This window comes from Engystomops pustulosus, chromosome 8 (assembly GCF_040894005.1).
Source record: "Engystomops pustulosus chromosome 8, aEngPut4.maternal, whole genome shotgun sequence".
Classification (NCBI taxonomy): domain Eukaryota; kingdom Metazoa; phylum Chordata; class Amphibia; order Anura; family Leptodactylidae; genus Engystomops; species Engystomops pustulosus.
The window spans coordinates 88,531,126-88,556,591 of NC_092418.1; the positions used below are offsets into that span (position 1 = coordinate 88,531,126).

Here is a 25,466-nt window from a genome sequence, read left to right on the forward strand (position 1 = left end):
TGGTCTACAAATCAACAGAATGGCTGAAAAAGAGAAGAATGAAGATGTTGCAATAGTGCAAACCTTGACCCAAGTTAGATTTTATGGTGGGGTCTTATAAGCTGTGTATTACCTAATAAACTAATGCAAATGTTGTAAAGAAGAGTGGGTAAAACGTTACGCAGAAAGCAATAAGAGACTGATAAAGTCATAGAGAAATACAAGTTATAGTTGCAAAAGATACAACATATTAATCCTAGTGGAGGCTTAGTTTTTACACGTGGATATAACATTTTATCTTAATTGTTTACTTAGGTGTTTTTTGGTGAACAAATCCACTTCCTTAAATAACTAATAACAGAGTGCAGCCTCAGTTTTATATATGATTTCTGCCTGTGAGAGTCATGTACCTGGTTTTGGTTCTGTACCATGGTGCTAGGGCCGGGCGGATAGTCAAATTAGGTTAATTCACCAATGCAGATTCAGGTTTGCAGCTACGCAAGTGCTCTCGGCAGGTTTTTCAACCTGAAGAGCTTTCTGCTAACTGTTACTCAGCTCCTCCCCTCTGATCTGAGTGACTACAATAAGTATCCAACCAAAATCCTGATACAGCTCCTACTGGTAACAGAGGGCAGGGCTGTGGAGAAGCACAGTGCAGGAAACAGAAAGCTCTTCAGGCTGAAGGAGCCGCACAGAGGTCCTTCTCTTTTCACAGTCCTGTCACTACCAAGAATAACCACAACGGTACGACTACACCTAACACTGCATCTTTGTATGGTCAAAACTGGAAATAGACCACAGCCAGAAGTTAATTTTTCTTTTTAGGCATATACATACATATATTTATATTTGGTATGTATTGGAGTCTGACATCAAGTCAGTGACATGTTTTAAAGGTAGGTGTGTAGGTGTGTGTGTAGGTGTGTGTGTAGGTGTGTTCATACACCCAAAAATCAGCCTCTATCCCCTGATAAAACATGTCACTGCCTTGGTGTCACACCTTGTAAATACATATCACAATCCTTTTTTTCCCTGTGATATCCAAAGCCTTTAATTCCAATCAGGTAATTGTGGCCTCTATACTTTACCACAACGAGGGGTCTTAATTATGTTTGTGTCGATTTTCAGCAAAATAATTTCTTTTATACCTGCGAATTGAATTTATAGGAAAGTCACATTCAGTTTGAGAAACAATTTATTTTGTGGCCGCGCTGAACACTTCAGTAATGATATAATATAATTGGTGCAGGATTTGGGAAGAGTAAATTCACTTGTGGCACAGGGGAGGTGCGGAAGATAAATGAAGATGCTTTTCATTTAGCTGTAATTTCATCTGAGGCCTCTATGAGAGATGGTCGCCCTCACAGAGGAGAGCTGGAGATCCACTGCGGGTGCAGGACATGTCCTATCCTCACCAAGGCATCACTTACACAGATTTACTGGGATCTAACTTATACATAAACCGGCCGTATTAATGTGGGAATTTTTTTAGCATCTGTTAATTTTTTGGGGGGAGGTTTGTGATTGATGAGCCATGAAATCAAAAACACAAGTCGACTTAATCACATTCAGACCGAGATGTGGAAGTTCTTCTACTAACCCAGATCTGACAATTGCTTCCCAGCTACGAGCAAGGCCCCGTCCTGTCATCAGCCGCTTCATATACCAGGGATAGGTACGAGCCGGCACATGATGAAACACTATGGACGCCATACAATCCCCCATTTGAAGGCATCTGCTTTTGATGGAGGTCAATGCCCAGGATTTTACACTTTAAAGTTTAGATCACCAAACAAAAATATAGATGGGTAGTGACAGGGACTCCGAGTGCTCGGAAGGATGTTGACAGACAAATCCGTGTAAGACCGTTCACACCGTCTAGTCTACCTTTGCCCCTTCTGTGCATCTCACTAGTTTACACCCCCCCAAACAAAGGGCCAAAAAGGGGCTTAATTTTGCCGCATGTGTGGCCTTTAGCCATTCTGGGGGTAAAAGTTTCTAAAGTCTTAAACCCTTCAAGGGATTTTCCCCATCTAGATTATTAAAGATTAGGGAGGAGGGGATCACGGAGAATACTCGGGATTGCCAAGAACACTTACCCACACAATCGCCGTTACCTTTTAAATTGCAGTGGCGCGTACCCCCACCATTTTCCCAAGGATCGTCGCTTCCCAAGACATCATCGTTACATAGTTCATAAAGTTGGTGGAAAAAAAAACAAAAAAACAAATGTCCATAAAGTTTAACTAAGGAAGGGAAAGGATCAGATGATGAAGGGATTTAGAGTAAACAATTCTATAGAACATAATTGTCAATGTTATGTAGAGGTAAAAAGGCATATAGACCCTTCTTGAAGCTCTCTGCTGTCCCTGCTGTGACCAGCGCCTGAGGCAGGCTATTCCACAGATTTCCTGGTATTACAGTAAAAAAGCCCTGGCGCCTCTGGTGATTAAACCTTGTTTTCTCCAGACGCAGACAGCGCCCCCTCGCCCTTTTTGTTTCAATTTGATTTAACCTATTTGTTTCAACTTTCCACCATATTTTTTGTTTGGACCGTTCATATATTTATAGAAATTAATCATGTCATCTCTTTTTGAGATTAAATACCACAACCCAGACCAAATGGGATCTGGAATGGCATATTCCAGATAAGGCCGAACCAATGGCTTGTAATACTTCTTTTGATACATGACAAGATCATGCTTAAGAGGCACCTGATTAAATAACAGCTTGTAATGTCGATTATTGATCTACTAGTCACACAGGTCCTTCTCAATAAGGCACTCTCCCAGATTTACTCTCCCAAAAGACATATGTTGTCTGTGGATTATTAGCCCCCAGGTGCATAACCTTACATTTATCCAGATTGAAACATTTGCCAAGTGGATGACCGAACACTCAGTTTGTCCAAGTCACCCTGCAGTCTATGAACATCCTCCATAGACTGTATTACACGACACAGCTTGTCCTACTCCCATCCTCCATAGACTGTATTACACTACACAGCTTGTACTACTACTCCCATCCTCCATAGACTGTATTACACTACACAGCTTGTACTACTCCCATCCTCCATAGACTGTATAACACTACACAGCTTGTGCTACTCCCATCCTCCATAGACTGTATTACACTACACAGCTTGTACTACTCCCATCCTCCATAGACTGTATAACACTACACAGCTTGTGCTACTCCCATCCTCCATAGACTGTATAACACTACACAGCTTGTGCTACTCCCATCCTCCATAGACTGTATTACACTACACAGCTTGTACTACTCCCATCCTCCATAGACTGTATAACACTACACAGCTTGTACTACTACTCCCATCCTCCATAGACTGTATTACACTACACAGCTTGTACTACTCCCATCCTCCATAGACTGTATAACACTACACAGCTTGTGCTACTCCCATCCTCCATAGACTGTATTACACTACACAGCTTGTGCTACTCCCATCCTCCATAGACTGTATTACACTACACAGCTTGTCCTACTCCCATCCTCCATAGACTGTATTACACTACACAGCTTGTACTACTACTCCCATCCTCCATAGACTGTATTACACTACACAGCTTGTACTACTCCCATCCTCCATAGACTGTATAACACTACACAGCTTGTGCTACTCCCATCCTCCATAGACTGTATTACACTACACAGCTTGTACTACTCCCATCCTCCATAGACTGTATAACACTACACAGCTTGTGCTACTCCCATCCTCCATAGACTGTATAACACTACACAGCTTGTGCTACTCCCATCCTCCATAGACTGTATTACACTACACAGCTTGTACTACTCCCATCCTCCATAGACTGTATAACACTACACAGCTTGTGCTACTCCCATCCTCCATAGACTGTATTACACTACACAGCTTGTCCTACTCCCATCCTCCATAGACTGTATTACACTACACAGCTTGTACTGCTCCCATCCTCCATAGACTGTATTACACTACACAGCTTGTACTACTCCCATCCTCCATGGACTGTACTACACTACACAGCTTGTACTACTCCCATCCTCCATAGACTGTATTACACTACACAGCTTGTACTACTCCCATCCTCCATAGACTGTATTACACTACACAGCTTGTACTACTCCCATCCTCCATAGACTGTATTACACTACACAGCTTGTACTACTACTCCCATCCTCCATAGACTGTATTACACTACACAGCTTGTCCTACTCCCATCCTCCATAGACTGTATTACACTACACAGCTTGTGCTACTCCCATCCTCCATAGACTGTATTACACTACACAGCTTGTACTACTCCCATCCTCCATAGACTGTATAACACTACACAGCTTGTGCTACTCCCATCCTCCATAGACTGTATAACACTACACAGCTTGTGCTACTCCCATCCTCCATAGACTGTATTACACTACACAGCTTGTACTACTCCCATCCTCCATAGACTGTATAACACTACACAGCTTGTGCTACTCCCATCCTCCATAGACTGTATTACACTACACAGCTTGTACTACTCCCATCCTCCATAGACTGTATTACACTACACAGCTTGTACTACTCCCATCCTCCATAGACTGTATTACACTACACAGCTTGTGCTACTCCCATCCTCCATAGACTGTATTACACTACACAGCGTGTGCTACTCCCATCCTCCATAGACTGTATTACACTACACAGCTTGGCGTCATCTGCAAAAATACTCAATTCCTCCCTCTATATCATAAATATATGAAATAGTAGTGGGCCACGCATCTTCTCCCCTAGCACAGGAGCCCCCTTCTGTTCTGGTTGAAGTACAGGTTCAGGGATTAGGCCATTGCAGCTTCATGTCCGTTCAACACTATTTATGGAATATCCACAAGATCTACTGACCGCTTTTGCGCAAGCGGGCTGAACGCGGCAATTCTCTATACAACTGTATTGGGGAGGCAAGCATAATATCTCGCTTATTTTGTAGCTCCCGCATAGCTGAATGCAGATTGCCATTCACCCCATGTGCGGCAACATGTCCATAGCCCCCAAGATATGGGTCCAGAGGGGGGGGGGCCCCACATCTATCACAGATTTAGGAAACGTCCTGTGGATACTGTACATTGCAGATTTTTCCACAATTAAATCCACACATTATACACAGAGTGCAAAAAATAGAAATTTAAAAAATAAACCTGCCCAAAATTTTTGAAATTCATTTTTAACCCAATCGAGTTAACCAGGGTGCAAAACGGTCATAGATTTCAATGGTTTGGTTCATCCCAGAGACCAATTGTTATAATCACAGAATATCAAACGAAAGGCTAAAAAAAAAACTGCGACAAAGTATTCAAGCCGTGTTTTTCTTCCTGAAAGTTGGGAGGCTTTGGCTTCCGATAAGACAAGGCTGCTTTGTATTCTCCGGCCCGGCCGCACTATAAGCTGATATCTCGGCACTCCTGTCATTTGTTAGATATCTTTATAGATCAGGAATATGCACAATCCGCAGACTGAATCTGTATTTAATGAACTTCCTATAAAAATCCTTTGAGGCCATTTGAATCTGATATTTTCATAAAGTGACCACATATAACCATGGCTACTATCAGCTGTCAGCCGGGCTTATTAAACTAAAGGATGCCGATTCAATACGCACGCCGATTAATTTATCATTGAACTGACAGATAAAGCGCCAGAGCCGGAGTTACTACAGAGAGTACCTGCACGTACACTGCTAGGGTATATGAATAGAGAAAGGACATTGGGACTAGGAGAGACCCTTATCTGTATGTTGTCCTATAATTATGGCACTGCCCTATATGCTCCCTGCTAGTTGTATCTCCACAAGGACAATCAGTCCCATGTGCGAGGCAGGTAATCCAGGCCTAAAATTCCTGGTCCAAAAAAAGTCTACTGGGCAAAAAGAACTTGATAATTAACCCAACCATTAGATGTCACTTCTACCATGATGTAGAATTTCACTGTATAATAGGACAATATCTCCCCATGGGCGTTACCCAAGACAAGTCTAAAAGACGGCCGTAGATGATAGACACCCATCTGTGTCATTATTCCTGACACACAATCTGGCCAATACCTCTTGACTTATCTAACCTGCCAAAATATGAATGTGTATGTAACTTTGAACTGGTATATTTTATAATTATAGATCCAGACAAAATTTTTGTCCCAGAGACAGCTGTCAACTTATCAATCAATTACTGTGCTGGGACCAAGAATTATCAATAAAGCTTAATTACAGACACCTTACAGCTGATCATTGCAGCCTGGGACTAAAGTAACATCCTGAGATCTTCACCAGAGGTCACAGTGGGCAGAGGGGTCTGTCTGTATCTAGGGGTCGTCTGTAAGTCAAGTTTCCTTAAGTTGGGGACTGTCTGTAGCTCAATAAACACATAACTCACTTGGAAAACACATGCACAAAGAGAAAAGAAAAAAAAAAACCCTTAAAAGAAGACCTGTCACATCGATTTGGGACCCTAAACCACTACAGGTCCTTATGGTCTCAGCCCAAAAAAAAAAAAAAAATTATAAACTTTTATTATCTGATTCACATCAGAAGACCCGGCGGCGGGGCTACCTCTCACAATGCGGTGAGTGAAGCCAGGATAAAGCACATACGTCGTACCTATGGCACTTGTACAGTGAAGCTGGGGTGCACTACCCAGTCTTCATTTGCTGCATTATGAAAAGAGAGAGGGAAGAGGCGGGTATAAATTTTTTATTACTATTAACACGATCGCTTAAAAATACCAGATAACGACTTGGAACACTAAACCACCCGTCTGTAAGGACCCGTGGGCAGTTTAGTGTCCCAAACCGCCATGACAGGTTCCCTTTAAAACTTAGCAATTATTAAAATAGCCCCTTGGTCCAAATAGATTTCCCCCCTTTGCTAATACCACATCCTGATCTACACCACCTATATAAGAAGCATGTGTGTTCTTTGTAAAGCTTTAGAAGAGACCAAACACACCAGGTTTAACAGCCCCACAAATTTCAGTGATGCATCAACCACTATACAATACTGAATGATCAATGTAGGTGCCAGGGTCACCAGTGAGGACAGCGATTGTCTGCAGTTGTCATCCAAGTCAGATGGGAAATCAGCTACTGGGATGTAGACTTCTAGGAAAGGCACAACCGGTATTGGGAATAGCAGCTCTAATACACACTTTGTATTTGTTTTTTGGGGGGTTTTCACTACCCTTCTCTGCAGCACATGGACGAGGCAGTTAACTAAATGTATAGTATGAACATAGTGCAAGATCATTCTAAATAGCTGTATTGATTGTAGCCACTCATACAAGTCCCTGGCAGTAACATGACCTGTAATACAATATCTCCAACCATCAGTCACACAAACACTACTGACCCTACACAAACACAGAGGTCACATTCAGGCTCAGGAAGGAACTACAGTAAATGATGCTGCCATTGGGGGACACCCAGGACACCAGATTGTTGGCCAGTTACGGTCATGGATAAACACAGTTCAGTGGTAACAGCTCGAAGGACAATCACGAGCAGTTATTTTTACTTTTGATCATTTTGATGTAAATTCGATATTCCCTACTTGTAAATGAACCTTTACAGGTCAGTCCTACACAGACCCCCCCACCACCACCACCACCACCACGCAGCAGATGTGGTTGAATAGCAATTTCTCTCCACTCTGAGGTTTTATTGTTATAGACACTTCTGAAATATTGATAATCCTCTTCACGGCAAAGACCATCACAAGGAAGAGTCTACGCCGATATGGATTTTGCCGGCTGTCTCAGCTAAAGGATGACCTCAGGATAAGATGAACTCAGACTAAACTAAATAAGGCCGTGAACATTGGGGGAACGCAAGGCTTAATGGCCATCCCAGGAGTCTTGGAGAACTGAAGACCATTAGGTCCAGGAGTTTGATTGAGTAGAAGTTGATGAAAACGCCATGGACAGCTCAGCAGTAAAGCGCGGTGGAGGGCTCGATATCCCGCCGATGCCGGACACAAATAGTTAAATGTTCTCAAATTAAATATGGATGATTTGAGACTCGCAGCACCGCCTATCTTTAGAAATAATGTACAGAGCTAGGATGAGGAGACAATCTACGTCAGGTCAGGACCAGTGAATAGTTTCACCCCAGCAGATGACCTAGGTTACCAGATGAAATTGTCTTTGTTGAGCTCATGAAGTGAGGGGGTTGGATTTGGCTGAAAACCTGAAACGGAGAGGAGGGCTGTAGGTCACAGCTGCAGATTTTTAACAAGGTAGTGTAGGGGGAACTTTGATTTCAGGAATAAATCATTACCTGGACAGCGAGACAAGATGCATTGTCAGACAGCAGGACCTGTTCACCTGAGGAAGAGCAAAACACACAACAGGATTAACAATGCGAATGTGCCGAAATATCACTACAGGATGACTTATCTGATGATTTAGGAAGGTGGATTTATTCCCCGTCAGCAGTTTTGGCGTCTTGGCATGAAAGTCTATTTATTTTTATAACAAATCTAATGAATTACCTTTCCCCTACCAATGATCCGGCACATCATGGGGATATGTAAATCCGGGAAAGACCTGGCTAGTTTATGTATTACATGGTCACGTTATACTACATAAAGCAGCACATAAATTACCTTGTTTAAATAAAAATACGCCCGGGTTACGTACAGGACAGGTTCTTTTAGGTTTGTTCTTAAATTGAGTTTGTTTGCAAGTCGGATCTGTATATTTGATAATGGTAACCCCAGACAAAATTTCTTTAAATCTCAGATTTTAAAAATGTTGGGTTGTCATAAGAACCAGGATTAACACTAAATCTTAATTACAGACACCTGTGATAACTGTTATAGCTGTTTATTGTAGCCTAGGACTAAAGTGCTGTAAATTACCAACATCATGAGGTCCGTTTGTAACTAGGGTTGTCTGCAAGTTGGGTGTCCTTAAGTCGGGGACCGCCTGCAAGTACAATTGTGTCCAGAGCTTTAAAGCAAAACCTATAAGGGTGATGGCACACGTGGCGTTTTGAACACGTTTTTGGCCCGTTTTTAAGCAGTCCGTTAAAAAACGCATCAGTTTTTGACAGGTTTGACCAATTATCTTAATTCAAACTGGTCAAAAACGCATGCGTTTGATGGACTGCTTAAAACCGTGCCAAATACGCGTTCAAAACGCCTCGTGTGCCATCACCCTAAGTCTCCAGGGTAACAGACTACAAACATGTTATGTGTAGTCAGATTCTGTCCGTTTGTCACCTTGCTAATCTTCATTTGGTAGGTTAGCAAAAAGGAAAGAATGAATAAATAAGGGAGATTACGACTTCAGAATCTGTCATCATGGGGACACATAAATCTGCTTAACAGCTGTATACATAAAACTGACCATTACATAGCTATGAGCCATACTGGTTATGTTAGCACTTGTGTAATGCCACCATTACTATACAATCAGGCCCATCCAAGGCAGCAGCTCATCTCAGGGCATAACCTCTGCCTGTGCTTTATAATAATGTTGTAAGAAAATAAGCCTGTACATCCATTTTTTTGTTCATGGTTTGACCTCCGTAAACTCGTTTTAGCAGAATTAGGAACGTAGCCCCTCCCAGGACGAGCGAGTGGATTATGCAAATGAGGCTGGCTGCAGCACACAATAGACGGGAATATTTCCCAGCTGATGTTTGCAGAGGAGACGGGATGAGAAGAGAATCTGTATATAGCTGTATATAGCAATGTGCATGCTGTATATATACAGGTAGAAAAAAATCTAATATACAGTATGGAGCATCAGCCCTGCAGCTGATATTGCACATCGTAGCTCCGCAGACAAAAGAGGGATGACGGGATCACTGCAATAAAAATTCCCTGCCTAAAAGACTAGGGGGCCGCCATGTATTAGTCTTCATTACTTTGCAGCCTTCTGACAAGAGTAGCGGGGCTGCAGTTCACCAAATGTGGGCAATAATGTAATCTGATGATATATGAAGAGCTGCTGAAGGGAGCAAGGACCACTCCAGCCTGTGTGCGGATTTTAGCAGCTCCTTCTTCCTCAGCCCCTCCACCCTTTTTCCATTAACCATGACACTTCCAATATCTGCTGGCTCAGCTTTTTTTTTTTTTCACCCTGCAGTAACCATGCCAACCATACCTGCCTCGGTATTATTTTATATAGCCATCGGCAGCCGCATTACCGAGTCGATAACAGACTGTTGCCGGTTTGGGGGGAAATATAACTCCATATATTGATAATTAACTGGCTTACACGGAGCTCCGCGCACCAGGACTCATTCCACCACCATATTGTGTTTGCTATTAACAGGATTCCAAACAGCCGGAAAATACAATAACGTGTATTATTCAATGCAAAAAAAAAATCAATTTAGCTTCGTTTAGAAAAACATTTACTGTGAAACCCAATAGAGGAGGCTATTTTTATTGAAAGAGTAAAGTAGTTGCATAAAAACAAAGTAAAACTCCAATTTCAGTAATAATACAACCCCTACACACCGCAACATCAGTCTAAGGGGCTCGCACACAATGCACATATAATATAATATATATATATATCATGTGGGTCCTACCATGAACTTCTTTTGCCTGGTGTGCAGGGGTGCAGATCTTGTTTAGGGACCCTCAGCTGTTAGTATATTTGTGCAAATGATTTGGTTTCCATTAAAGTGGTTTTCCCACGAACAAAAGTTGGGTCCTATCCACGGGATAGGGCCTAACTTGCTGGTCAGTGAGGGTCTAAGTGAGGAGACCCCCACAGATCACGAAAACGAGGGGTCCCATATACCTCCATTGGACCACTCGTCGCTCCGTCAGTCTGCTCCACTAGTCTGACGGAGCGATGAAGGGTCTGACGCGCCCCTCATCTTCATAGTCTGTGGGGGTCTCATGACCGACACCCCCACCGATCAGCAAGTTAGGCCTTACCCCATGGATAGGGCCTAACTTTTGTTCATGAGAAAATGCCTTTAAGGAGACCCAAACACATCCGCCACACAAAAGATAGTGGATTAGTGTCTAATAGCCGGAAGTCCGATCACCAGAATTGAGGCCCAAAAGGATGGTCAACCAGCACCCTATCCACTTTCTATGGGGCTGCAGGAGACGGTAGTCCTCAAACTCAAAAACAAGCTAATGGAGTGTTCACCAAAATTTTGACTGATTTTGACCCCATTCATAGGAAGTACTTGGGGACACTTGTGGACCAACATTGTCATGATCTCTAGTGGTCTTCGTCAAATGTATTTTCAAAATGCTTAAGGGGCCAGTTCAGAGGTGGAGAAGTAAAAGAAAGCACTTATCCTGCTCCAGCTCCTGGGTCGCTCCGGTACTTACAGTTTTAAACACTGCACCTAGAGATCATGGGGGGCACGGGGCTTGCTTCAGCCCAACTCAGACTACAGGACATTTCTTCCTTTGACCAGGGACGGCTTTCATTGGTTAAATCGGGTCCCATGACGCCCGGGAACTTTCAGCTGGGTGCAGCGCCAAAAACCAGAAACACTGGAGCGACTTAGGAATTTTCAAGATTCCTACTAAATACAAGCAGTAATTGTTTTGTTTTTGTCTTTTTTTAATTTTATTGAAAACTGGAGAAGGTTTTTTTTTTTTTAATACACTGGATAATCTTTTTAATTCATAAGAATTTGGCTTAAACAAAGGAATAAAAACCTCGGTGTGAATAAGTTGAACAATTAAGTTTCCCTCAAGTCATGAGGATTCTATTTAGCAAAGTTCCTCCATATGTCTGGTTCTTGGGAAGTTGGGTGACAACCGGCAAACTAAATAAATAAATAACTACAGTAACCCATATAGACCAAAAAAAACTTCTTCTAGATCATACATGAATTCTGAAGAAGAAGCTTCATATCAAAGATCCTTCTAGGCCACATTTACACCCAAGACCAAATGGCTTGGTGTTTGTTTTTGTCTCTACGTCCTCTCCATGACCCTGGGAACGATCCCTACCCCCTTGTTTGTCAACAGTGCATTTCTTTAGAAAGAATGGGTCTACACAGGTTCTTCCACAGCAGCGGCAAAGGGGGGGGGGTCCTCAATACAATGTCCTGCAGATACCTACAAAAATTCCTGTTGCTATACTCATACCTGGCGAAATATATGAACTACTAGAAACCAGAACTTACTTCTCAGTGGCTGGTACAGGGTGGCATTTTCGGGCCATGGCTCCACAGCTGTGAAAGAAACAGAAGGCAAGGTAAAGCTCTATAGGTTCCATGACAAATTAAAGGCAATGACAATGTTGTTAAAGGGGTTTTCCATGGATATTTGAAGCAGCCCTCATAGAAGAATGGGGGTTCCAGGCGTCAGACATCTGGCCTGTCTAAAGGAACCTCCCTTTAAGTATAGCATAATGCAGACTACAAGAGCTAGGGACTGCACTACTACTGATGAGTTCAACTACCAGCGATCCTCTACTTTAGAACACCCGATTTACAGACGACCCCTAGTTACAAACGGATCTCTGGATGTTGGTGATTTACTGTACTTTAGCCTTAGGCTACAATAATCAGCTATAACAGATATCACAGGTGTCTGTAATGAAGCTTTATTATTAATCCTGATTCTTATGACAACCCAACATTTTTAAAATCCAATTGTCACAGAGGCCCAAAAAAAAAAAAAAATTGGTTGGGGTTACAATTATAAAATATACAGTCCTGACTTGCATACAAATTCAACTTAAGAAGAAACCTACAGACCCTATCTTGTACGTAACCCGTTGACTGGTTAACCCGGTTAAGTACATAGATATAAGCCGTGTAAAAACGCAGCTTTAACATCGCTTACAAGTTACTACCGATTCGGCGCAGCAAGGGTTACGACGAGCGGCACACAAAACCTGCAGCATCACTCTTCTGAATTGTGCGCGCAGAGGTGAACAACATTTGCAGAACAGTAGGCATGGAAATTACACATTGCTACCGCTCTGTCATATTTCCAATCCATCAACTTGATTAATGTTATAATAACTCCCTATAAACTTATCATTCACGCTGTAATGAAGTCAGTTCTAGGACTACCAGACTCCTCTAGGCATCTGCACAGGTAAGTAAGAGTGGCCATGTTCTCCAGCACCCAGGCCATGCAATTAACAGATATTTGGGGAGGGGGGGGGGGGTGTTAAACGACCCCCATTACATTTTCAGAACAGACTATTACTTCATTATACTCCCCATTTACTGTCTGTGTGAGTGCAGGAGATAGCCGGTGTTAGTGGAGTCTGGAGCCCCTCAGGCTCATTTGTATACAGTCTTTCATCCTGGTGGTAGATGCACTTTAAGAGGTAGATCTTTGATAGTAAGTTACCATTACAGGCAGTCCCCGAGTAACTTACAAGATAGGTTTCAAGGGTTTGTTCTTAAGTTGAATTTGTATGCAAGTCGAAACTGTATATTTTATAATTGTAAATCCAGACAAAAATTTCTTGCCCCAGTGACAATTGGAGTTTCAATATTTTTTGCTGTAATGGGATCAAGGATTATCAGTAAAACTTCATGACAGACACCTTACAGCTGATCACTGCAGACTGGGACTGAAGTAACATCCAGAGGTCCGTCTGTAACTAGGGGTTGTCTTTAAGTCGGGAATCCTTCTATAGCAATCGGCGATAATGATATTGCAGACGGTCCTCTCCAGTAATATCATTATCGCTGATTGCTATAGAAGGATTTTTTTTGCAAAATTAGAGAAAGCCCTTACACATAACTATATAGGGGCATGCATAGTTTATCCAAGCGTGCATGTCTTCTCAATATGGATAGAGGAATAAGCCAGTGATATGCACCTGGCCATGTTTTCTAGTCTTAGTGAATAGGGTGAATGCGACCGTCTCCCACATTTATGAAAGGGCAGGATCATTTTATAAGAGATTCTAGAAACCTGGATGCTAGGGGGTCACAGCTTACACCTACAACTGAATAAATGGTCCGACTCGTCTTAAGTAAAGATGTTCTGTGGTCTGAATTATTGGAAGATCTGTCATCACAAGACAGAGAAATACAAAGCGGCTTCTGTGAGGAACTTAAAACCCCCTAAGGATAATATTTGTTTTTCCAAGACGAAGCCAATTCATCATATTGATAGTAATATACATGTTCCTAGATATTTAACAGATAGAAAATTCATTATATACTTCACCCGGCTAAGTAGAAGACATTTTCTAATAACTTACAGTCTCTATTGCAGTTTTGCTCTTATTAAATTGATTTACAGGACTGAGAAAATTAGTCTTAAGCAATTTTAATAGAAGTTTCAAAGTCTGAATGTTTGTTAGATATATCGATGATTAAATGTGCACTTGCCAAGCGGGAGGAAAAGTGGAGCAGAGACAATTTTATAGCAGAATCTATTACGTCTTATTGCTTCCCTAATTAATCAGAGGCAGAACTGTGGAGCTTCTAAAACAAACATGTGAGAAGCAATGACTGAGAGCATGGGATATTATCAGGAGGTACAACACCTGGAGAGGATCAGGACTGTCCAGGTTTAGGACAACCCTTGTCCATAACACCAAGGGCAGTACCCAGCTCCAGAACTAAGTTAGTCATAAAGATGATCACCTCTGGTGTCTACATGTTATGCTGTATGGACGATCATTAAAGGGAACCCGTCAGCTCTGTGCCCCATTTAAATATACGGGGCACATCCATCGAGTGCCTAACGTGGAACTACGTCAAAGCCCACACCTGAACGGGTAGGGTTCAGCCGCAAGACAGGAATGCTCCGTACCAACCCATTTCGCCAAAGGACACTCACCCCTTCACATCCACTTGACGTGGAGGCGTCATAAAAAGGTGAAATTACTGGCCATAACACAGGATTAGCGCCAATTTTGGGGTTTTATAGGCATACAAGCCCTCATTAATCTGACCCATGGTCTTGCAGACTTGAGAAAATTCATTGCTTGAACGCAGAGAAATCCTTATTTTTTTTTACATGCAAATGAGAATTTCAGTGCACAGTGGGTGTGGCCACATGGTTCAGTGCACCCTCTATCAACCAGTTTGGACACCATCAGTCAAGGCTGAGTGAGAGGTACTGGGGGATAGACCTGGGCAGAAAAGGGTCCAACACAGTTGGGGGGGGCACACCTATAGTATACCAAAATGCTAATTTGCTTATATACACAGCCATTTACTACTGGTGCATTGAATGGGTTGTGTTAAAGGGGTTGTCCAAGAAACCACAATTATGTAGTAATTTAATAATAGTGTGATCACCGCGGCTGCCATAAATAGGTCCTAAAGACTAGCAAAGACGGCCAAGTACCGTGGGCTGCCATTTCCATTGGTGCAACACAATCTGAATGGAGTGGAGCTGACACATGCCAGACCCATTTATTAACCAGTTTATTCCCCTCTAGCCATTCAGATCACATGCATGCTAAGCTGGCCAACTGTGCGTATGGGAGGTCAGGAGAAAGAGCTGGCCAAAATAGTCAGATTATGAGGTGAAGTGTATGGGGAGCTTATACTACATGACCCCTGCACCCATAACATACCAAGACCCTCTGGTGGACCCTCTTCGCAGCTTTGCAATAGAAACATTGCCAAAATCCAGGAGCACATAGCTGTCATTTAAACCATTTAGAAACCGAAAAGTCTCCAAGAAGTAAAGATGCAAAGTGACTTTATGGGGGGATCTCTATAGCATCACATTGAGTGTCTATTGCCCTACATATTGCCAGGAAATCCCTGCCGGACCACCGCATCAGTCATGTGGTAGTGATCGGTGTCAGACCCACAATCCTCTGTCTAGTGTCATCCTCCTCACCTCTCCCACACCCCTATATTTCTGGCTGTCAGTCCCGAATTGTCTTACTCAACTTCCCAAACACATCAGACATCCCCAGCTTATATCTTATGCATCTGCTTGTATTTGTATCATACCCAGGTCTTACTCTCCTCATCCCTTTGAAAAGACATCCGAGCATCCATGTGCATGGGGGAAGTCCGTAGGAAAAGCCGTTGGATGGAATGAGCATTTGTCAAGGTCTCTAGGTCCTTCCTCCATTGCCCGAATCTCCACTCGCTTCTGTCCTACATGTCCATGTACTTGGAGTTTTGCTGATGCTTCGAGTTATCACTTTAGATTTTAGGACAAGTTTAACTTTTTGACTCCTGCTGTGGTTTTATTTCCAGGTGTCGTGTCCTAGTAGGACCTTTCACTTTATCCAGACCTTAGCTTACTGAACTTCATGTCTCAGCTCTCACTGATCATACAGTAGACATATTTGGGAGGGGGACCATCTGCAGTCTAGGTTGAAGAGCAGGAGGACCATCAGACCCTGTACCCTGATTTATACTGTGTCAGAACAGGGTCTCTCTATCTAAAACATGACAGTAATGTAGACCCAGCACCGGGGTGTGACATATTTTGGATGGGTGCAATGTACCCAAAGAGAAAAACTGTAAAGCAACCATTTCAATCCCCATTAATAGGTGGAGAGGGACGTTCTCCTCCGGAGCAGGAATCGTTAATGGGGGGGGGGGGGGTTAACAACACGTTGATAATTTCAGAGGTGGGTATTTTATTCCCTGAGCATAAATTTCTGTTCCTCCATGTGTAAAACTGTGAGAAATTTCCCCGAGATGATTAACTACTGCACGGACTCTTGCAAAATATCAATAGCAAGAAAGCAGATCGCACAGTCGAGAAGTCAGTGGCTCCAGAAAGCCATATCTCATTAAAATTATAAGAGCGTGCAGCCAGAAAGAACACAATTAGGAGGGTTTTGATTGGCTGACTTGCTAGCCCGGACATGCCAGCCACTCTCACAGCGCACAGGCTTAACGGACTGATTCACCGCTCCCCATTTCATTACCCCAAATCTCAATTTCCTCCGCTGGTTCTCAAACTACTTCAGACATCACGTCCAAGCCAAGAAGGTTAACTATTTACAAGGAGACACAATCCACGTTAAATATTTCCAACGACAGTGCTGATCTCAGAGAAATAACCTATGACAGTAATACTACTTTCTGCTTCTACATCATAATGGGAGAGGACTGAGCCATATATATGGAACTATTGCAGTCTCTGGTTTGACTCCAACCAACAACGGTAAGAGTCCGGATCACCCCGCCCACACACAATGATTGCCAGGGAGAGCCCCGATTACACCACCCACACACAGCGATTGCCAGGGAGTGTCCCGATTATCCCACCCACACCCAGTGATTGCCAGGGAGAGCCCCGATTACACCACCCACACACAATGATTGCCAGGGAGTCTCCCGATTATCCCACCCACACACAGTGATTGCCAGGGAGAGCCCCGATTACACCACCCACACACAGTGATTGCCAGGGAGTCTCCCAATTATCCCACCCACACACAGTGATTGCCAGGGAGAGTCCCGATTATCCCACCCACACCCAGTAATTGCCAGGGAGAGCCCCGATTACACCGCCCACACACAGCGATTGCCAGGGAGTGTCCTGATTATCCCACCAACACACAGCGATTGCCAGGGAGTGTCCCGATTATCCCACCCACACCCAGTAATTGCCAGGGAGAGCCCCGATTACACCGCCCACACACAGCGATTGCCAGGGAGTGTCCTGATTATCCCACCCACACACAGCGATTGCCAGGGAGTGTCCTGATTATCCCACCAACACACAGCGATTGCCAGGGAGAGCCCCGACTACACCGCCCACACACAGCGATTGCCAGGGAGTGTCCCGATTATCCCACCCACACCCAGTGATTGCCAGGGAGAGCAAGGAGTCATAACAATTTAGACTACACACATGATACACTCATGTTCTACGTGACACACTGACACGTTCATGTTAAATGACCCATGCTAATGAATGTGTTTTTCACAGATCCCGGTAGAGGCTTTAGAAAACTAGCAGGCGCTATTCCTGTGTTTGAGGCCCACGTGTTTCTCTAAAGATACAGATGACATGATATGGACCCTTTTTTTTTTTCTTTTGCATATAGGGTTCAGAAGAGTCCATGACGACCCCATCAATATAGTGTAAAATACCAATCTATACAATAGTGTGCACCAAGTTATGTGGGGTCAGATCTTTTGGACACTGAATGAAAAAAGCACAAAAGACTGCACCAAATCATTCTGCTGGAGAGCTTAGTATTTGTTCAGTGGAGGCCATAAGAAGCAATGGGGGAACGGATGCAAAGTATTGAAACCATCCCTGGCCTCCAATGAGCTTTGGGTGTCCACAAAGACAGTGTAAAGACGTCATGAAAAAGACACCCAGAACATCCGCAGCCAATGTGCTGTCCATTTTCACCATTTACATCCTACAAAACTGACAGCTAATAACGAGGTATGACCGCTGCCTCATCCAGTTCACATCTCTATAGAAGTGTAGCGCCAGTATAACAGGAGGGGGTTACGTGTCTGTAAGGGCAATTTATTTCATCAGTATTTTTGAGACAAATGGTGGTCAAGCACACAGAGGTGCCTGTTTCCATCATACCTTATGGCTGTGTAGTCTGGTGTGGCCCAAAATAACTGATGCAAAATAACTGATTATGTGACTTGGCCCCTTGTTTTGTCTGATTGTTGGAGCTCACCTAGGTCCCAATGTGAAAGTTGCGGTGTACACAAGTAACTACAAATCTATTTACTTTAACACCATTATCAGTCCCAGGGAGGATATTTAGGTAAAGATACTGTAGTCACACAGAGCCCTCAAGTTCTTAATATCATGGAGGAAACCAATGATCAGATACCCAGCTGTCAGACAATTATCTAAATTAGCTAAAAGTGGACAACCCCTTTAATTAACAGCAAATGTATTGATCATTCAGGTGAATGATAAAAACCAAACCCCTCAATAGACATAAAGCATTAATACATTTATGAAATCTCTACACCAAAGTGACTGCAGTACTGGGTGCTATAGCAGCACCGCTGCCTGTATCATAGGGGTTTAGCACTTCTGCCTTGCAACACTGGGGTCCTAGGTTCGATTCCCACCCAGGTCAACATCTGCAAAGAGTTTATATGTTCTCTTCGTATTTGCGTGGGTTTTCTCCGGGTCCTCCGGTTTCCTCCCACACTCCAAAACATGCTGTTAGGTTGTTTAGATTGTGAGCCCCATTGGGGACAGGGACCAATTTTACATGCTTTGTGCAGCGCTGCGTATTCTGTGTGCGCTATATAAAGGATTATTATTATTTAAAAAGGGACTTCAGGATTTATTTATCATCACCTGTCCTTAAGTCTGGCTCCCCTGCCAATCACATATTCATCATCTATGCTAAAGACAAACGATCAGTAACAGAAAACCTGGAGATCCTCAAATCACAACTGCGTCAATCGGGCAGCACCAACTTTGCAGACATTGGGGCACATTTACCAAGGGTCTGTGGAGCGCATTTTCATCGGGTTTCCTGAGGCCCCTTCCACACTAGCGAGTGTGATGCGATGAACTCGCATCACACTCGCAACGCAAGCTGCCGGGAACGCACGGCCCGAACGCTGCACACCGGGAGTGAACTCAGCATGTCAGTTCTTAGTGAATGGCGGCAGCTCCAAATCCTCGTCGGACAACGCACTTCGGGGATCGAGACGGGACGGGCAAGTAAATGTGCCCCTCTGTTCACATGACTGCTGCAGCCAATCACTGGCCTCAGGGTCGCGAGTCATAGACTTAAGAGGACCACTAGTCCAGTGACTTTGCTGTGCACATGAGAGATGTACACAAGAGTATCAGAGCAGGTAAGTTCACACTACAATTTGAACCGCTGTTACTTACCAGAGGTCCTGGTAAACAGATTACCCTAAAAAAAAGACTGTATAAAAATATTTAAATAAGCAAGAGTCACTCCGGTCTACCTAATAACCCATGCACGCCTCCTCCGTGTTCAGTGAAGTCCGGTCCAGTCTGTCACATGTGACATCTGTGGATTGGCGCGCAGGACCATGCAGAACGGAACACAGAGGGGGCAGCAGAACATCCTCTAGACAAAAAGACGAGAATGTATGTTTGGGACATCTCCCATAAGTAAATCTGATGGTAGACGTCCCTTAACGCATCCGTTAAAAATCCCAATGACATCAGCATTAATTTCATGTCATCGGTTATGTTCAGTTATCCAGGTATGTGTTATGCATGCGTTTTTTTTGTTTGTTTGTTTTCTTTGTTTGTCTTTTTTGTTTTACTGAGAAACTTATGCTGGCTCTTTTTTTCCCCATTTAAGATAAGGCTAAGTTTTAACTAACGTTCAAACCTTTACTCCTCTCTAATTTATTCTTTGGTTCGATACGATCACAGGGATACCAAATTTATATAAGTTTTATTAGGAATTAGTTGATTAGAAAAAATTAGTAACCTTTTGTACAAAAAAAAAAAAAAAAAAAAATTCATTTTCCCATATTCTCCATACATAGGAATATGGAGTTGGCCAAGGTGGGATGAGGTAACGTTTTCAGTGCTACAATTTGAGGACCGTCCGTCCTTTTGATCACTTTTTATAAAAAAAAAAAAAAAAAATTTGGACAATATGGACATTTGGGCGCATTTTCTGTTACGGGTTTCACCGCCACGAATAACTGTTTTTATACTTTTATAGAATTTTAACCTGCTGACTGTTTCCATTGATGGCAGAATTACGAATGCAGCTCTGGATGACCATACAGGCTCTCACTCTGTAATAAGGGTGACACAATTACCCCATTAGGTTACCCTAAATATAGCCATGTGCACATGGATATGATTATAATGAAAATAAATATGCAATATTTTAAATTACAAAAAGACAAGTGCAAGTGTAACATCTCCATAAGACTCAAGCCCTGTGTAGCACCACAACTCCCAGCAAGCCCCCATCATATAATGTGGGAGTGAGATGACAGGGGCTGTAGTGATGTCTTTATTGAGGACCGTACACACTGCACAGTTACCTGCTATCTGCGACACGAAGGCGTCAGTCACCAGAGACATTGCCGGGATTCCTCCGCTCCACATGCAAGGTTAAGGTCAGAATAACAGGAAGTCCATGCACGGATGACAGCACGACCCGGTATTACTTCCGTCTATATCTAAGGTAACGGGGACGCCATTAAATTTGAGTTGTGTTTCCCAATAAAGTTTATTGAAAAGAAAAAAAAATGACGGCCTTCTGCCTGGGAACCGAGCTGTAAAGAAGCCGGGATAGTCACATGACTCTGCTGACTGAAAGCGGAAACTGTTGTCGCCATCTTTGTTTTGGGAAAACTATGCACTGCAAGGGGTTTTGGGCAGGAGAGGTCGGGTGATTCAACTCTGTTTTAACTGTGGTAAAGGTTTCAATAAAACAAAATCTTTGCAAGAAGTTTGGTGATTCTGCAAATTTGAACTGATTTTAAGCACCGTGTTGTTTTGGTCACACAAAAGCGTGATTTATCATATACACCCATGTTGGTGTTTAAACTGGCTAAGAGTTGGGCAGCAGCTAAATTAAGAAAAATCTTAAGTTTTTGTAAGAGGTTTATGTTGAAAGCTGGGTTTAACATGATATCTGTTGATTGGACACCAAAAATAGTATGGCATATAGAATTTTTTCTGTCATGTGAAAGGAGTTCAAACATAGGCACTGACTATAGCCAGGGGGAACATACTCTCAGGGCGCGTTCACACTTTCCGCTAGCGCCGCGTTCATAACGTGACGCTAGCGCACAGGGGGCGTGGTTTGGGGCGATCGCATATGTGTTTCCAGAGAAACGCATGCGATTGGATTATTAATCGCATGCGTTTCCAGAGAAACGCATATGCAATCGAGCCCTGCCCACTGTGCGCTAGCGTCGCGTTATGAACGCCGCGCTAGCGGAACGTATGAACGCGCCCTCAGGGCGCATTCACACGATGCGTTGTGTTGCATTGTGCGTTGCGTTTTTGACGCATTCCACTGGCTTCAGGCTTGATAACGTGCTATGGTTACTTTTCGTTTCCACTGCATCTGCTAAAACGCAATGTAACCATAGCATGTAATCAAGGCTGAAAACAGTAGAATGCGTCAAAAACACAATGCATCGTGTGAATGCGTCCTTACAATCCCCAGGTCTGGTGGCCGTTCAGACACCAGTACAGCTGAACAAATGGGGTTCTGATACATATTTCAGACATCTGTACAGCAGAAATAGTTCCTATGTGGTTTCCCATCTTGGAAATTCATGTTATTTCCATAGTCCAGGTCACTTATGGGCGATAGAGGCCTCACCTCTGGGGCCTACATATATCCTTATAATGGGGGTCTGCAAACTCTTATCTAGCGGCTGCAGTAAATATAGAGGGGTTCATGCATGCGCATCTTTCTATCCACTTCTATGTGACATAAATCCCATCATCCCATAGACATGAATCTTTCTCAAGATGCTTCATCCTTATTAAAAATTAAAAAATAGGGTTCTATTACCCATGTCTTGTAGTAGCAGTAGCAGTAGCGGCGCATTCGCAGCTCTCTATGCACTTCTATGTGACTTATAGAAGCAGGGTCTCAACTATTTTATGATCTCGAATAGGCATGAGTATATAACATAATAATCCATTTATATGAAATAAATGATGTCTCTTAAAGGAAATTTACTATCAGGAATCTACATACACAAGTAAAATGCTACTTACACCCGAAACTGTATTTGTCATGTCCTAGTAAAATCTCAACGTCCTAAAACACTTTTTCTTAGTTATATGCAAATTACTTTTAAAGGCTACTGGGGCGTGGTGCAGACTTGTAGAGTGCCGAGAACTTCTGTTCTGTCTACATTCACGTCCTGGTCGCACTATTCATCCAGCTCGTGCCTGCACACAAACTCCAGGAGCACCGCTGTCATTATTGGAGCTACTGTGCTTGCGCGTTCTGCATTGTCTAAGCTTGCACAGAGCTCCAATGAAGACAGTGGCGACAGTAAGTTTTTCAATTATGTAGAAACACAAACAATGGCACTGCCATACAATCAAAACTTTAGTGTTGTCCACTCACGATAACTTCATTATTTCAAATGGACATTTAACAGGATTTTTTTACTCTTTCTTCTAAGTGAGTGGTGCTCTATTCACATGCCGAGTATATATACCATATATACTCGAGTATAAGCCAAGTTTTTCAGCACAAAAAAACTCACCTTTCCAGTGCCACCCGCAGGTCTTCTCTTCTTCTGTCGGGACCGGCAGGTCCAAGCAACCCGGCCATGCAGAATATGACTATGACATCAGCCGCCTATGACATCATAGTGTGTGCTGGCCAGGGGTAGGTGCTGGCTATATACGGGAGCAGGAGGAAGCCTATATATGGGGGCAGGAGGTGGCTATATAAGAGGGCAGGTGCTGGCTATATATGTGGGCAGGTTTTGGCTATATAAGGGGGCTGGCTGGCAATATACAGGGGCAAGTTCTGGCTGTATAATGTAGGCTGGCTGGATGGCTATATACTAGGGGGCTGGCTGGCTATTTCCTGGGGGGCAGGGGGCTGGCTATATACTGGAAACAGGGGGCTGACTGGCAATATACTGGGTACAGGCTGGCTATAGACTTGGGGGCAGGGGCTGGATGGCTATATACTAGGGGCTTGTTGGTTGAGGGAATGGCCTGGCTATATTCTAAGGGGCATGGGCTGGCTATATACTAGGGGTCATGGGTTGGCCGGCTATATATTGGGGGGCAGAAGGCTGGCTAGCTATATACTGGGGGGCATGGGCTGGCACCAATGCATTTCCCACCCTAGGCTTATACCTGAGTCAATAGCTTTTCCCACTTTTATTCTTGTAAAATTAGGTACCTTGGCTTATATTCGGGTCGGCTTATATTTGAGTATATACAGTATGTAGTAACAAAAAAGAGGGAGAAAAGAATTGCCCTCACCACCTAAATCTTCTCAATAGAACTGTTTCTTCATCATACGTACAGGCAACAATAAAAACATAAAGGAATCAGGAGAGGACAGTGTAACACTTCACATATGGAGGAGCGACGGCCTTTTCACGACTTGCGCAGATTTTGTTTATCAATGTATAATTTATCACATCTTTTGCTCATATTTTTATTTGGTTTTGCTGCATGTAGTCAGTTATATTCACATGAGCATACACATGTAGAGATGGTTACTGCAGATATTTTTGGTAGCGCTATCTATTGTTGCATCCTTTATGAACCCCGAATCATGGAAATGTGTTTCTTTATTGTTTATCAATAGTATTTCAAGGTGCAATATCCTCTTAACCTCCACTTTGCAATATTGCATTTGTTGCCATCCCAGGGAGTCAGCAACGCTGCCAGGTAGTCTATGAATAAGTGTTTATCAAGTTCTCTCCTAGTGCATCACTGAATATATTCCTACGTGTTCAGGATTTCATGCATAATTCATCAGAAACCAGTGCAAGGCTATAACTGGTGGAAAATGTGATTAACAAAGGCAAAATTATAGTAGTTATGATATAGGAAGAGGGGTGATTGACACTTTCTATTATAAAGTAATATTCCTAGTCCACCCTCCATATGTACATTGTGTTACTGGTAAGACAGTGTCAGCTATGCATTTAATAGTATTATGAAGTATCCTGGCATACAATAAGCAGGCTAGGAGTATAGGTAAGAACACTTTTCATCTCATGACACCACTTCTCACAGTGATTTTACTTGGTAAACCTGCAAATATGACATAATACATGACACAACATTTCTATTACTAACTGTTCTATTACTAAAAGTGCTCACTGGGATTTTCAGAAATTCTTCTTTAGGGTCCGTTCACGCGTTCCGTTTTTCAGATGCAGTTTTTGAAGCCAAACGCAGGGGTGGATGATAATGGGTTAAGTACCTATTATTGAGAGGTGCTAATTCTCCTCTTTTGTTACTCCACTCCAGGCAGGGGCGTAACTACAGTGGTAGCAGCCATAGCAGCTGCTATGGGGCCCACAGTGTCAGGGGCCCCCATGATCGGACCTGACAAACTAAAAAGTGGAGGATGTGCACCATTATATACTGCACATTGTACATATATGTGTGTGTGTGTGTGTGTGTATGTATGTACATTGTATGTGCATGTATACAATGTATGGTGTATAACTCACACAAGGGAGTATAAAAATAAGTATATTTTTGAAGTGGGAAGGGGGGCCCCATTCAGAAGCCTGCTATGGGGCCCTGCCTCTCCTAGTTACGCCACTCCAGGTTTGGAAACCAAAAACTGAACATCTGAACACACCCTTGACAGTAAGGTTGCAAAGGTTTTGAGACTGGTCACTGGTTTTACCTATCATGAGATGTTTCTTGTGTGGCACCTTGGTAATCAAACACCTTTTTATTGGCCTGCAGCTGAAGGTGTAATCACACACATGTGCATGTGTTTTTAGCTGCTTGTAAGATTTTTTGTGGATGAAATGATAAAGATTATGAATTATTTTGGGATCTTTCACATGTCTGTGTCTTTCTGTTAGCAGTGGGATTGCTTTCTAATTACTGAGTGATTTTGGTCAGTGTCATAACTTTCTATGGCTTTTTGCACCT

General features: G+C 43.0%; 1 protein-coding gene across 1 annotated transcript in view; it reads right to left on the bottom strand.

The window, feature by feature from the left end:
• The window catches only part of MTX2 (metaxin 2), a 48,558-nt gene extending 27,476 nt beyond the window's left edge, over positions 1-21,082 (bottom strand). Inside the window, exons 1-3 of the mRNA XM_072121647.1 lie at positions 20,888-21,082; positions 12,125-12,172; positions 8,285-8,331 (exon numbers count right to left, since the gene is read on the bottom strand). Coding sequence (XP_071977748.1) covers positions 8,285-8,331; positions 12,125-12,172; positions 20,888-20,951 — 159 coding nt within the window. The 5' untranslated portion in view covers positions 20,952-21,082. The remainder of the gene's footprint in view (positions 1-8,284; positions 8,332-12,124; positions 12,173-20,887) is intronic.
• Positions 21,083-25,466: the final 4,384 nt, after the last annotated feature.